The sequence below is a fragment of the Lactuca serriola genome, chromosome 8, assembly GCF_051521515.1.
Source record: "Lactuca serriola cultivar US96UC23 chromosome 8, Lser_US96UC23_V15, whole genome shotgun sequence".
Taxonomy (NCBI): domain Eukaryota; kingdom Viridiplantae; phylum Streptophyta; class Magnoliopsida; order Asterales; family Asteraceae; genus Lactuca; species Lactuca serriola.
Window position 1 is genome coordinate 119,870,610 of NC_136415.1, and position 13,789 is coordinate 119,884,398.

The 13,789-nt window shown below is 38.2% G+C and overlaps 1 protein-coding gene across 1 annotated transcript; it reads right to left on the reverse strand.

The window, feature by feature from the left end:
• Positions 1-5,629: 5,629 nt before the first annotated feature.
• LOC145067348 (uncharacterized) lies at positions 5,630-7,558 on the reverse strand. The gene has a single exon (XM_079014510.1). It carries the CDS (start codon positions 7,556-7,558, stop codon positions 5,630-5,632), a length of 1,929 nt encoding a protein of 642 aa, XP_078870636.1.
• Between the last annotated feature and the right edge of the window lie 6,231 nt (positions 7,559-13,789).

Consider the following 13,789-nt stretch of genomic DNA (forward strand, 5'->3'; position numbering starts at 1 on the left):
GAGAAAGCAAGCCTAGGCTTTGATACCACTGTTGGGTTATGAGCATTCTAACACTCCTAAGTGTACATGCAACCCTAAATACCTTGGATCTATGTTTTCTGTATTATACATGCAAATAAGAACTTCTAAGGTATTATCCTAATCTAGCATACAAAACAATAACTATAGCAAGATAGAATACATACGTCTTTGGTGTAGAAAGTCTTCATGAAGCTTGAGTGCCTAGTGCCCCAAGTGTGACACCTCAAGTGGAATCACAATCATCAAAACACTTGGAATAGCTTGAGAGAATTCTACACTCAACAAAATCGGCTAGCCCTTTCATATCACACACTAGTGGCCGATTTTGGTCAAGAATAAGATGCTTATATAGTTAGGGTTACACCATGTAAACCCTAATTGACATGGCCTTTCATTTCCATGATCCATGGGTACAAATACACCATGGAGCATCCATGGACCATCCTATGGGTTTTAGCCCAACTTGATTATCCATGGAGCATTAGCCCACTATACAAGTATGGATGATTTACACAATCAACCCATATATTTAATTAGTCTTCTTTTGATCACTTAATTAATCCTAGATTAATTCTTGATCAATACTAATTAAATAATCTTATTATTCTTATTATTAATATACTAGAACTTATAATATATTAATAACCATAAGTGTCTTATTTCTCTCATTATAGTCTATCCAAGTGCATGATGGTATGCAACCCAAATGGACCATGCCGGGTCGGGTCAAGTCTTACCAATTATAGTTATGGACTTAGACATTAATCCAACACTTGGTACCCTTAAGTGTTTACCCCTTAATCGATGTGCCGGTTAACCACACACGCTCCATCGATACTATGATAAACATTAAGTTACCCTTTGCCTACCTTGTTAAATACGCGTTAGTCTGCCGGTTAACCACACACGCTCCACTAACCGACTTAAACAAAGTGCAAAGTGTAATTTCATGGATTAGCACCTTATTCACATTTTTCCTAAGTAACTAAGATTGGGTATTATTAAGAGTTTAGTTACTTAGTATTATCATTAATACTTTTAATGAAGGGAGAATTCTAGTCCTGTCAAACCCGTTCGGCTAACGACCCTCCACCAGTCAAGCAAGCGGTGGGTGAGAGTGGACACCCATTAAGTTGCCATTTTATAGGCAACAACCTTATACCTACCTTATAGACCGGCTTTGTGAATGAGGCGTACTAGCGGTAAGACTGACTTTACTCTTATACATACATATATATATATATATATATATATATATATATATATATATATATATATATTATTAACTTATAATATTATAAAGTATAAGGGTTGAATTTTAACTTTTAAAATTGTAAGGGCTAACTTGGAATTAAAGTATTCATAAGGAAAACTTTTCAAATTCCAAAACTTGAGGGCAAGTTTTGAAACTATTCAAAACTAATTAAATCCATAACTTATGTGTTTAAAGTAGTTTTAATCCAAAAACTCTTCAAGTTCCATAACTTGAGGACAAGTTATGGAAGACTTTAAACTAATAAAATAACTAACTTTTCCTTTATTTTATAACTTATGGATTTAATTATGGTTACATATTTTTCTTTAATGAAGTGACTCTTGAACTTCCATAACTTAAGGACAAGACTCTTCATCTTTTGTAACCATTGCCAACTTTTATGAGTTTTATGAAACTTAAATGTGACTTTTCATATAACTTGAGGACAAGTTACAAAAACACATTTTAGAATCAAATCTTAGATTAATTTGGATTGAAAACAACTATTTCACTCAACTTTTCTATTAATCTAAGCAACTCATAAGAACAAGATAATTCAAATCAAACTTTTTCATGTAATTAGTCTAAACCTTAAACTAATACAAAACATGAATCTATTGACAATTATCTTTGAAATTTGATTAGCTTGAACATTACCACATTAAAAATAAGTTTATAAGATCAAAAACAACTTAGGGTAACGTTCCTAGTCCAATTCCAGCCAAAAAGTCGAGTTTATGCTGTCTGGGGGTCCAACTCGTCGAGTGCATGAACCAACTCGGCAAGTTGGATCGAATTCATCACTTTTTAGGCATGGACTCGCCGAGTCTCCTGATGGACTCGCCGAGTTTGATGATCAGACAGCAAGAAATTCGATTTTTTAAGCAGTTTTGCAAGTATAACAAGAAAACAAGCCTAGGCTCTGATACCACTGTTGGGTTTTGAGCATTCTAACACTCCTAAGTGTACATGCAACCCTAAATACCTTGGATCTATGTTTTCTCTATTATACATGCAAATAAGAACATCCAAGGTATTATCCTAATCTAGCATACAAAACAATGAGTGTAACAAGATAGAATACATACCTCTTTGATGTAGAAAGTCTTCATGAAGCTTGAGTGCCTAGCCCCAATAGTGTGGACGCCTCAAATGGAATCACAATCACCAAAACACTTGGAATAACTTGAGAGAATTCTACAACTCATGAAATCGGCTAGCCCTTTCACTTCACACACTAGTGGCCGATTTTGGTCAAGAATAAGATGCTTATATAGTTAGGGTTACACCATGTAAACCCTAATTAACATGGCCTTTCATTTCCATGATCCATGGGTACAAATACACCATGGAGCATCCATGGACCATCCTATGGGTTTTAGCCCAACTTGATTATCCATGGAGCATTAGCCCACTATACAAGTATGGATGATTTACACAATCAACCCATATATTTAATTAGTCTTCTTTTGATCACTTATTTAATCCTAGATTAATTCTTGATCAATACTAATTAAATAATCTTATTATTCTTAATTAATCCTTGATATGTTCATAAAATCAATGCAACTTGTTAGAGGAATCAAAGGATACAAGGCATGTTTTCAGGACGTCGATCGAGCAGCAAAGGCAATAATGCAAGTTTTATGGTCGTCGTAAGAGAAAACAAGGCAACATGTTCCATCAGCCAAGGCAACGAGGCTAGCTTCCTGGTCGTCGTGCAAGAAAACAAGGCGACATGGCTAGTTTTCAGGATTTTCTTAAACATATCAAGGCAACATGTTGGAGAAATCAAGGCAACATGGAACTAGTCAACAAGGCAACGTGTTCCGGTAGGCAACTTTCAAGGCCATCGTTCGACAGATATAGGCAGCAAGGCTTGTAATCAGGCCATCGTTCATAAAGTTAATGCAACTTGTTAGAGGAATCAAGGATACATGGCATGTTTTCAGGATGCCGATCGAGCAGCCAAGGCAACAATGCAAGTTTTATGGTCGTCGTAAGCGAAAACAAGGCAACATGTTCCATCAGCCAAGGCAACGAGGCTAGTTTCCTGGTCGTCGTTCAAGAAAACAAGGCGAGATGGCTAGTTTTCAAGTTTTTCTTAAACATATCAAGGCAACATGTTGGAGAAATCAAGGCAACATGGAACTAGTCAACAAGGCAACGTGTTCGGGTAGGCAACTTTCAAGGCCATCGTTCGACAGATCTAGGCACCAAGGCCTGTAATCAGGTCATCGTTCATAAAATTAATGCAACATGTTAGAGGAATCAAGGATACATGGCATGTTTTCAGGTCGTCGTTCGAGCAGCCAAAGCAACAATGCAAGTTTTATGGTCGTCGTAAGAGAAAACAAGGCAACATGTTCCCTCAGCCAAGGCAACGAGGCTAGTTTCCTGGTCGTCGCTCAAGAAAACAAGGCGACATGGCTATTTTTCAGGATTTTCTTAAACATATCAATCAAGGCAACATGTTGGAGAAACCAAGGCAACATGGAACTTGTCAACAAGGTAACGTGTTCGGGTAGGCAACTTTCAAGGCCATCGTTCGACAGATGTAGGCACCAAGGCCTGTAATCAGGTCATCATTCATAAAATTAATGCAACATGTTAGAGGAATCACGGATACATGGCATGTCATCGTTCTAAAAACAAAAGGCAACAATGCAAGTTTTCTGGTCGTCGTTAGAGAAAGCAAGGCAGCATGTTCCAGCAGCCAAGGCAACGAGGCTAGTTTCCAGGTCGTCGTTCGAGAAAACAAGGCGACATGGCTAGTTTTCAGGATTTACTTAAACATATCAAGGCAACATGTTGGAGAAATCAAGTCAACATGGAACTAGTTAACAAGGCAACGTGTTCGGGTAGGCATCTTTCAAGGCCATCGTTCGACACATCTAGGCAGCAAGGCGTGTAATCAGGTCATCGTTCATAAAATTAATGCCACAGGTTAGAGGAATCAAGGATACATAGCATGTTTTCAGGTCGTCGTTCGAGCAACAAAGGCAACATGTTTGTTGTGTGCTTCTTTCAAGGGTCTTCGGGCTCGCCTTGTCACTTCTCGGTGGTTTCTTCGTCTCTACGGTCCCCCTATTTTTACATTAAGGCAATGGGTATAGGTATCCGGATGTTGTTTTAGATATCAAGACTACATGTTCTAGAAAGCAAGGCCACAAGGCTTGTGTTCAGGCCATCATTCTAAAAATCAAGGCAACATGGATACTTTCAAGGTCGTCGTTCGACAAATCTAGGCAAAAATGCTATTCATCATGTCATCGTCCGACACATTAAGGCAACATGTTCGAGGAATCAAGGAAACAGGGCTTTCTTTAGGTCGTCGTTCGAGCAAACAAGGCAACGTGTTTGGGGGTGGGCTCCTTCACGGGTCTTGGGGCTTGCCTTGTCGGTACTCAATGGTTGCTTCGTCCCTATGGCCCCCCCAATATATACGTCAAGGCAATGAGGAATAGAACCCATGTTTTCCATTAGGCTAGTTTTCAGGTCATCGTTCAAAAAATGAAGGCTACATGCTCAAGGAATCAAGGCAACCGGGCTCGTTTCAATGTCGTCGTTCGACAAATCTAGGCAACGCTTCTTGTCATCCGGTCATCGTTCCATAAATAAAGGCAACATGTTCGAGGAATCAAGGCAACGCGGCTAGTTTTTGGGTCGTCGTTCGAGCAATCAAGGCAACGTGTTGGGGGAGGGCTCTTTTCACGGGTCTTGGGGCTTGCCTTTGCGATGCTCGATGGTGGATTCAGCAACCATGCCCTCCCATATATATACATATTGCACAAAGAGCTTGGTGACAGGAACATACATTGATTTCCCTGAGGTTGCATAATTTTTCGTATGCACACGACGTCGGGGAAAATCAAGGCATCGTGGCTAGTTTCCATGCAACGTGTGCGAGTAATCAAGGCAACGCTGCAAGTTTTCAGGTCGTCATTAGGGATATCAAGGCAACGTGTTCGAGCAATCAAGGCAGCGAGGCTAGTTTCCATTTCGTCGTTCAAGAAATCTAGGCAACAGGGCTAGTTTTCAGGCCATCGTCCGACATATCAAGGAAACGTGTTGGAGAAATCAAGGCAACGGGGGACTAGCTAACAAGGCAATAAGGAACAGCCCACAAGTTGTGTATTAGGATAGTTTTCAGGTCATCGTTCAAAAAATCAAGGCAACAAACTCAAGGAACCAAGGCAACATGTCGCGACTTGGCAGTGGACGGAAAAGTGCCAAAAGACCTTCGATGACCTGAAGAACGTTGTCATGGAAGAACCAATCTTGATGCTACCAAATTATTCCAAACAATTCCAGGTACAAACTGATGCTTCTGACTTTGCCATTGGAGGAGTATTAATACAGGATGACCACCCTATGGCGTATGAAAGTCGACCACCCTGTAGCTCTGGCCGAGTAGCTAGGTATGAACCTTCGATAATAATTAATTAAGCCTAGGAACGAACGTATTTCAGACACGTTCTTTGGTGCCTCCCATTCTTTGATAGCACGTAGTTTGTCTTTGTCCATATGGATCTTTCCACCCATAATTTTATGCCCTAGAAACGATACTTCAGTTTGGGAAAAGGAACACTTCTCTGCTTTCACATATAGTTGGGTTTCTTTAAGTACTTTGGAAACCGATCGTAGGTGTTCGACGTGTTCTTCGATTGACTCTGAGTACACTACGATATCGTCCAAATATACCACCACAAATTTGTCCAAGAACGGGTGGAATATTTTATTCATCAAGGTGCAAAATGTGGCAGGTGCGTTGGTTAACCCAAAGGGCATTACTAAAAACTCAAAAGAGCCATACCTCATAACGCACGTTGTCTTTGGTTCGTCTCCTGCTGCTATACGCACTTGCCAATATCCTGATCGCAAATCCAGCTTTGAAAACCATCGTGCCTTCACTAGTCGATCAAACAGATCGGCGACCAAGGGTATGGGGTACTTGTTCTTCACCGTCACTTTGTTTAGTGCTCGATAGTTGATGCACATTCTCAAGCTACCATCGTGTTTCTTTTGGAATAGTACTGGTGCACCAAACGGGGCTTTGGAAGGTCTAATGAACCCAGCGTCCAGTAACTCTTTCAACTGTCGCCTTAGTTCTTCCAACTCCGGTGGAGCCATTCTATACGGACGCATTGCTGGTGGCTTGGCTCTGGGTTCAAGCTCTATTTCGTGATCTACCTCCCTTCTTGGTGGTAACTTCTTTGGCAACTCTGGTGGCATTACGTCTTTGAATGCTTCTAGTACCTTCTTGATTTCTTTAGGAACTTCTGACTTGGAGAGTTCAGTTTCTTCTTTTAATGTAGCTAAGTATGTCACCTCTCTCTTCTTTAGTCCCTTGTTGAGTTGTATGGCTGATAAGATCCGGGAATCTGTTTTGCTTCTTTCCACGGGTACGATGTGTATCGTTGAATCTTTAGTGATACGCATGGTTTGATTTTCGAACGAGAAACGGCGTACCTGGTCAAAGAACTCCATCCCCAAGACCATGTGATAATCATCCATGGGAACTACGGTTAGATCGATAGGGCCCTTCCATCCTCCGATCTCGACAATTACTCCATAAGCGACTCCAAGGATAGGTTTGGAAGGAGAGGTGACAGCTTTCAACCAGCCTATTTCTTTTGTGTATTGAACGTTCATCTTTTCAGCTTCGTTTTTAGAAAGGAAATTATGGGACGCACCTGTGTCTATTAGGGCTTTAGTGACTTGGTTGTTTATGTCAACTTTCACAAACATGAGTCCTTTTTCTTTCATCGTGTGGCCGTCTTCTTTTGCCACCAAATTAAGGAGTCGCATGGAGCCTAGTTGTGCCTCGTCTCTTCCTTCCTTTTCTTTTTCGAAAACCATTGCGTTGAAACTTTTCGTTTTGGGACAATCTCTGATTAGATGAAGGTCGTCACATAAATAGCACTTGACTTCCTTTCGAGGACCTACTTCAATCGCCTTCCTTTTGAAGGTTGCCGATCTTGCAGCGGGTTTATCGTCCTTTTGTAACGGCCTTGTCGTTGGTCTTTCTCCCCCACTAGTTTTCCTAGCCGGGGTATCTCTTCGGAAGTCCATAAGGTCTTCCGCTACTGCTATAGCTTCGTCCACGTCTTGTACGTTTCTCCTCTTGAGCTCGTTATAAGCCCAAGATTGTAGTCCGTCTTGGAAATAAAATAACTTATCTTTTTCTTGTAAATCGGATAACTCCAACATCAAGGCGGTAAATTCTGCCACGTAATCTTTAGTAGACCCGACATGTTTCAATCCTCGTAGCTTCTTCATGGCCACGTCTTCAGCATTATGGGGACAAAATTGTTTCTTGAGTTGTCTCTTAAACTCGTCCCACGTGTCTATGACATACAAGCCCTTTTCAATGTCACCATGCTACTGCCTCCACCATAGTGCCGCATTTTCACTCAAGTATAGAACAGCCGTGTCTATTTTGTACTTGTCTTCCTTTACTCCGACGACATTGAAATAACATTCTAGGGACCAGAAAAATTCTTCAAGTAGTTTAGGATCACGCTTACCTCCATATTTCGAGGGCTTAGTGTTGGATTAATGTCTAAGTCCATAACTATTATTGGTAAGACTTGACCCGACCCGGCATGGTCTATTTGGGTTGCATACCATCATGCACTTGGATAGACTATAATGAGAGAAATAAGACACTTATGGTTATTAATATATTATAAGTTCTAGTATATTAATAATAAGAATAATAAGATTATTTAATTAGTATTGATCAAGAATTAATCTAGGATTAATTAAGTGATCAAAAGAAGACTAATTAAATATATGGGTTGATTGTGTAAATCATCCATACTTGTATAGTGGGCTAATGCTCCATGGATAATCAAGTTGGGCTAAAACCCATAGGATGGTCCATGGATGCTCCATGGTGTATTTGTACCCATGGATCATGGAAATGAAAGGCCATGTCAATTAGGGTTTACATGGTGTAACCCTAACTATATAAGCATCTTATTCTTGACCAAAATCGGCCACTAGTGTGTGAAGTGAAAGGGCTAGCCGATTTCATGAGTTGTAGAATTATCTCAAGTTATTCTAAGTGTTTTGGTGATTGTGATTCCATTTGAGGTGTCACACTTGGGGCACTAGGCACTCAAGCTTCATGAAGACTTTCTACATCAAAGAGGTATGTATTCTATCTTGTTACACTCATTGTTTTGTATGCTAGATTAGGATTATACCTTGGATGTTCTTATTTGTATGTATAATAGAGAAAACATAGATCCAAGGTATTTAGGGTTGCATGTACACTTAGGAGTGTTAGAATGCTCAAAACCCATCAGTGGTATCAGAGCCTAGGCTTGTTTTCTTGTTATACCTGCAATAGAAGCTGAAAAAAAAAACGAATTTGTTGCTGTCTGATCATCAGACTCGGTGAGTCCATCAAAGGACTCGGCGAGTCCATGCCTAAAATGTGATCAATTCGATCCAACTCGCCGAGTTGGTTCATGCACTCGACGAGTTGGACCCCCAGACAGCATATTTTCGAGTTTTTTGGCTAGAAATGGACTAGGAACATTACCCTAAGTTGTTTTTGAACTTATAAACTTGTCTTTGATGTGGTAATGTTCATGCTAATCCATTTTCAAAGATAATTGTCAATAGATTCATGTTTTGTATTAGTTTAAGGTTTAGACTAATTACATGAAAAAGTTTGATTTGAATTATCTTGTACTTATGAGTTGCTTAGATTAATAGAAAAGTTAATTGAAATAGTTGTTTTCAATCCATTTTAATCTAAGAGTTGAGTATAAAATGTGTTTGTGTAACTTGTCCTCAAGTTACATGAAGAGTCACATTAAAGAGTCATAAAATTCATAAAAGTTGGCAATGGTTACAAAATGAAGAGTCTTGTGTCATTGAATAATTTTTATGACTCCATAACTTGTCCTCAAGTTATGGAAGTTCAAGAGTCACTTCATTAAAGAAAAATATGTAACCATAATTAAATCCATAAGTTATAAAATAAAGAAAAGTTAGTTCTTTTATTAGTTTAAAGTCTTCCATAACTTGTCCTCAAGTTATGGAACTTGAAGAGTTTTTGGAGTAAAACTACTTTAAACACATAAGTCATGGAATTAATTAGTTTTGAATAGTTTCAAAACTTGCCCTCTAGTTTTGGAGTTTGTAAAGTTTTCACTTATGAATACTTTAATTCCAAGTTAGCCCTTAGAATTTTAAAAGTTAAAATTCAACCCTTATACTTTATAATATTATAAGTTAATAATATATATATATATATATATATATGTATGTATAAGAGTAAATTCAGTCTTACCGCTAGTACGCCTCATTCACGAAGCCGGTCTATAAGGTGGGTATAAGGTTGTTGCCTATAAAATGGCAACTTAATGGGTGTCCACTCTCACCCACCACTTGCTTGACTGGTGGAGGGTGGTTAGCCGAACGGGTTTGACAAGACTATAATTCTTCCTTCATTACAAGTATTAATGATAAATACTAAGTAACTAAACTCTTAATAATACCAAATCTTAGTTACTTAGGAAAATGTGAATAAGGTGCTAATCCATGAAATTACACTTTACACTTTGTCAAAGTCGTTAGTGGAGCGTGTGTGGTTAACCGGCACACTAACTTGGACTTAACAAGGTAGGTAAAGGGTGACTTAATATTTATCGTAGTATCGATGGAGCGTGTGTGGTTAACCGGCACATCGATTGAGGGGTAATTTATTAAGGGTACCAAGTGATTTGCATGGTTACTTCACACCTTGTTTTGTGATCCTCGGCATCCCAGTCAAAAAACCTGAAGGGCACACTCGAGATTGAAACATGCCATTGAACAGTTCAATGAATCTCAAAGATCTAGGAGTTTCAAAACCAATTAAAACCTAATCATACATTTCATTTATCTTGGTGGAAATTGGTGAATCGTCATTCACCTACCTTCAAATATTTTATAGCTTGGATTACGACATACCTCTTCTGAGTTATAAAATAGTTTGTTGGGTCCTAGCCTTAATATTTCATATTGGGTGTCATATTAAGGACTTAAAATCAACTATCTTGAATATCTCCCAAAAGATGTCTGGCTTAGACACCTATGATCTTCCCAAATCTCTTGAAACAAGGTTTCCTAATGAAGATGATGTCCCATGGATATCATACTTCTTTCTCCTCCTCCAATTATTCTCCCTAACCCACAAGTTCTTGAAAAAGTTTAAGGTCACCCATGCCCTATTGGCAAGGCAAGGTCTAGGTGTGGTCACGTCTTGGAGATGTAGTCACATATTGACAAGCCGGGAGAGTTGGGTGTCAAAGTCTTGAGAAAGTCGGTGGTTCAATCACTTTCTAAGTCACATAGTGAGTTCCTTTGGGACACCTATGAAACAGACTATGACAAGACCCTTAATGATTTTATCTATTTGTTAAGATCAACTTCCTTGAAACTTGATGGACATTGACAATAATGACATTGGGTATCTAGTAAAGCATTCTCTTCCCAATGGAAAGGGATCGGCCATAGTCAACTCGGTTGACCAAATGGTAAAGAGAAAAGCTAAGGCTGTGATAGTCCCGTGTACCATTATCAAAGGGTCCATATGTTTATATTGCCAAAGGAAGGGGCATTGGTTGCGAAGTTGCCAAATTTACCTAAGGATGTTAAAGTCAATAAGTTTGACTCTACTTCAGGTAAAGTCCACTATTTAACTCTGTTAAGTTTCTATTCTGAGACTCTTGATACATGATGTGACTGGGTCACATGGTGATGTTTTAAGGATCAAAGAAAAGTAAAGAAACTTAAAGAAAGAATATGCTGAATCTGATCGCGTAGATGGATTTCTATCGCGTAGCTTGAAGATCGGATTCTTGAGCTACTTCTTAGGAGTTATGAGATATTGCTTAGGAATAGATAACAACAAGTTTTCATATGGATTGTAAGGATAAGTTTTTCCGCAAAGTTTTAAAATAAAAGGAAAAAATTTTCATTTTATTTATTTTAAAATATCCTTACAATGGCATTTGAGGAAAAAATTGTTGCTTATATGATTCCATTAAGAGCAAGAGTGGAAATATGAAATTGATTCTTTCATTTGTTGTAATGTCTAAATTTACCAAATAAGGAAAGATTCTCATCACGCAAGTTTCAATTGGACCGGGACTTGGAATCACGCAAGTTGTATTGCATGATGAATGAGAACTTTCAAGTATTGGAAAAATTAAGACTAATTACTCGTTCACATGGATGTGTGAGTCAAGTAATGGACTAAGGGATCGAGTACACATTCTTATGCACTGATTAAGTCCACCACAAAAGATTGATAAGACTATTCGTCATAGCTTACTAAAGCTCAGTAAATATGATTATACTTACAAGCTTAAGTGTAACTCTGAGACATTGGAAAAAGGTTCCAATGTATGACAGAGCGAATAAGAAGAATCAAATTAGGCAGAAGGATAAAAGTTTCTCAAATCTGAAAAGATGGGAGAGTACTTTAGTATTAGTTTTTGTGATCATCTTAATGATTAAGAAACCATAGCACAATTAATTCTCTAAGGAAATCTTAGTGCATTCTTATGACTAAGAAAAGGGATCTTGAATTGTTGAAATGGTTAAATCAAGAAGATGAGTCATACTTCGTTCCAATACAAGTCTTAGAGTCATATTCCAAGATTGTAACTTGAGTGGCATGTCTTAATGAAGGTTTAAAACACTTGTGAAATGTAAGAGTAAAAGTTTTCTACTCTTGTACATTTGAAATTGGTAAGTTGTGATGTTTTGGATAAAACAAAGACCAACTAAGGCCAATTGTGTGAAGTGTTTGTCTTGATTAGAATCCACACTATCTCTTGGATGTTTGACAAGGGAGTCTTATAGGTCAAGAGGAAAGTGGGAGTCTTAAAGGTCTTGAAAGTCTCAAGAACTAATCAAGAATAAAACCTGAAGTTCTTCACTTGCACACGACTTGAGGTTTACAACTTATCGTGTTGACATATTCTGTGCCCATTCCAGTTAAAGTTGGCTTTGCATATGAGTTCTTAGAGTTCTCAATTTGTTGCACAACAACTTGGAAGCAATGGCAGGCCCTTGAGCTGCCAGGTGGCAAGAAGTTAAGATTGAGTTCAGTCCATATGAGTTTGGATTTGTCATTATCCTTGTCTTGTGATTATGGTTTTGACAAATTCATATGGGTAGGAACTCATACACCATATAAATCTAAGTGTCATAAGGTTTCTCTCCGATTCATGAAAATGATGGTGAGGAAACGCTTTCACTAAGTAGATTTTACGTAGATATCAATTGTGTTATTTACATTTTCAAAAGTCGTTAGTGGAGCGCGTGTGGTTAACCGGCACACTAACATGGACTTGTGAGAAATGGCAAATGCCTAAGCAATTGAGACTATGATTACGGTATCCCTTTTCATGGTTCTTGAAATTGTTTAGACACACAGGTGAGCTATCTACGGAAAGGGTGTATGAATCTAAATTTCAGACTGTCCAGCTGATTTCTGAGTACATGTCAAAGCTAGTGGGAGCATAAGTGTTATGCTAATAATCATCATGTTAGTGGGAGCATGATAATTATGATAAGTATTGCAAGTTAGCAATGTTAATTATAGAAAACAAAAGTTTCAATTGGGAAAGAGTGGTTTTGCTATAATTAAGGGAGAGGAAATTATACTTAATCTCAAATCGATAAGCCTAGATCGTGAGGTTTTAATCATTTAGTCAAGGATATATATATGAATTTCATGTTGGAATGGCTCAACATAAGGAAATTCTGTATATGGGTCCATTATTTGCGTTCTAAAATTCGATTATGATTACGACATCCCTTTTCATAATCTGAATTATGAGAACTTGGCAAATAGAAATGGAAATATTATAGCAAAAGACTGGTTTAGTCTTTATGTGAGACATCATGAATCGTGTCCCATATGCTTCGGATATAGGATCGATTACATGTGCTATATTCATCCTTTCTAAAATTTTCAAATGCCTGGGGCATTAAGAAGGGAAAAGGTTTAGAACTGGATATGACTAAAAGGATTAAACAATTGTCGAGGACAATCTAAGGTTTACCAAAGATTGGTTGCTCAAGGACAGTTGGAAGTATAGTGATAATTCTGGAAGGACCATATTGACATAGTCTGTAAGGAGGCAACTCTTGGTCAGAAGTGATAGTCAAAAATGGAATCTGGAAATGTTTCAAAGTTAGAATTTTCAATCTGTGTAAGATTAAGGAAACTTAATGCAAGAAGGATGTTTCCAAGGAGTTGATCTCCTTTGGAATGCTCTGTAATGATAGTTGTCAAGTCTTTCTGATTTTGTACATAATCATTACAAAAAGATCAATGCATATAAGTTTAGAATCTAACAGATTTCAGTATATGGCACGAATTTGGAATTCTTGCATTTGCAGTAAGGATTTGGGAGTGTGAAAAAAGAATCATTGAAGTTATGTTCAATTCATCTAGTTCACAAAGTAAAGGTCATAGACAAACATAGTATGCAT

Bases quoted from the DNA above. Each gene is read 5' to 3' on its own strand.
- LOC145067348 (XM_079014510.1), bottom strand. From the start codon at position 7,558: ATGAAGAAGCTACGAGGATTGAAACATGTCGGGTCTACTAAAGATTAC.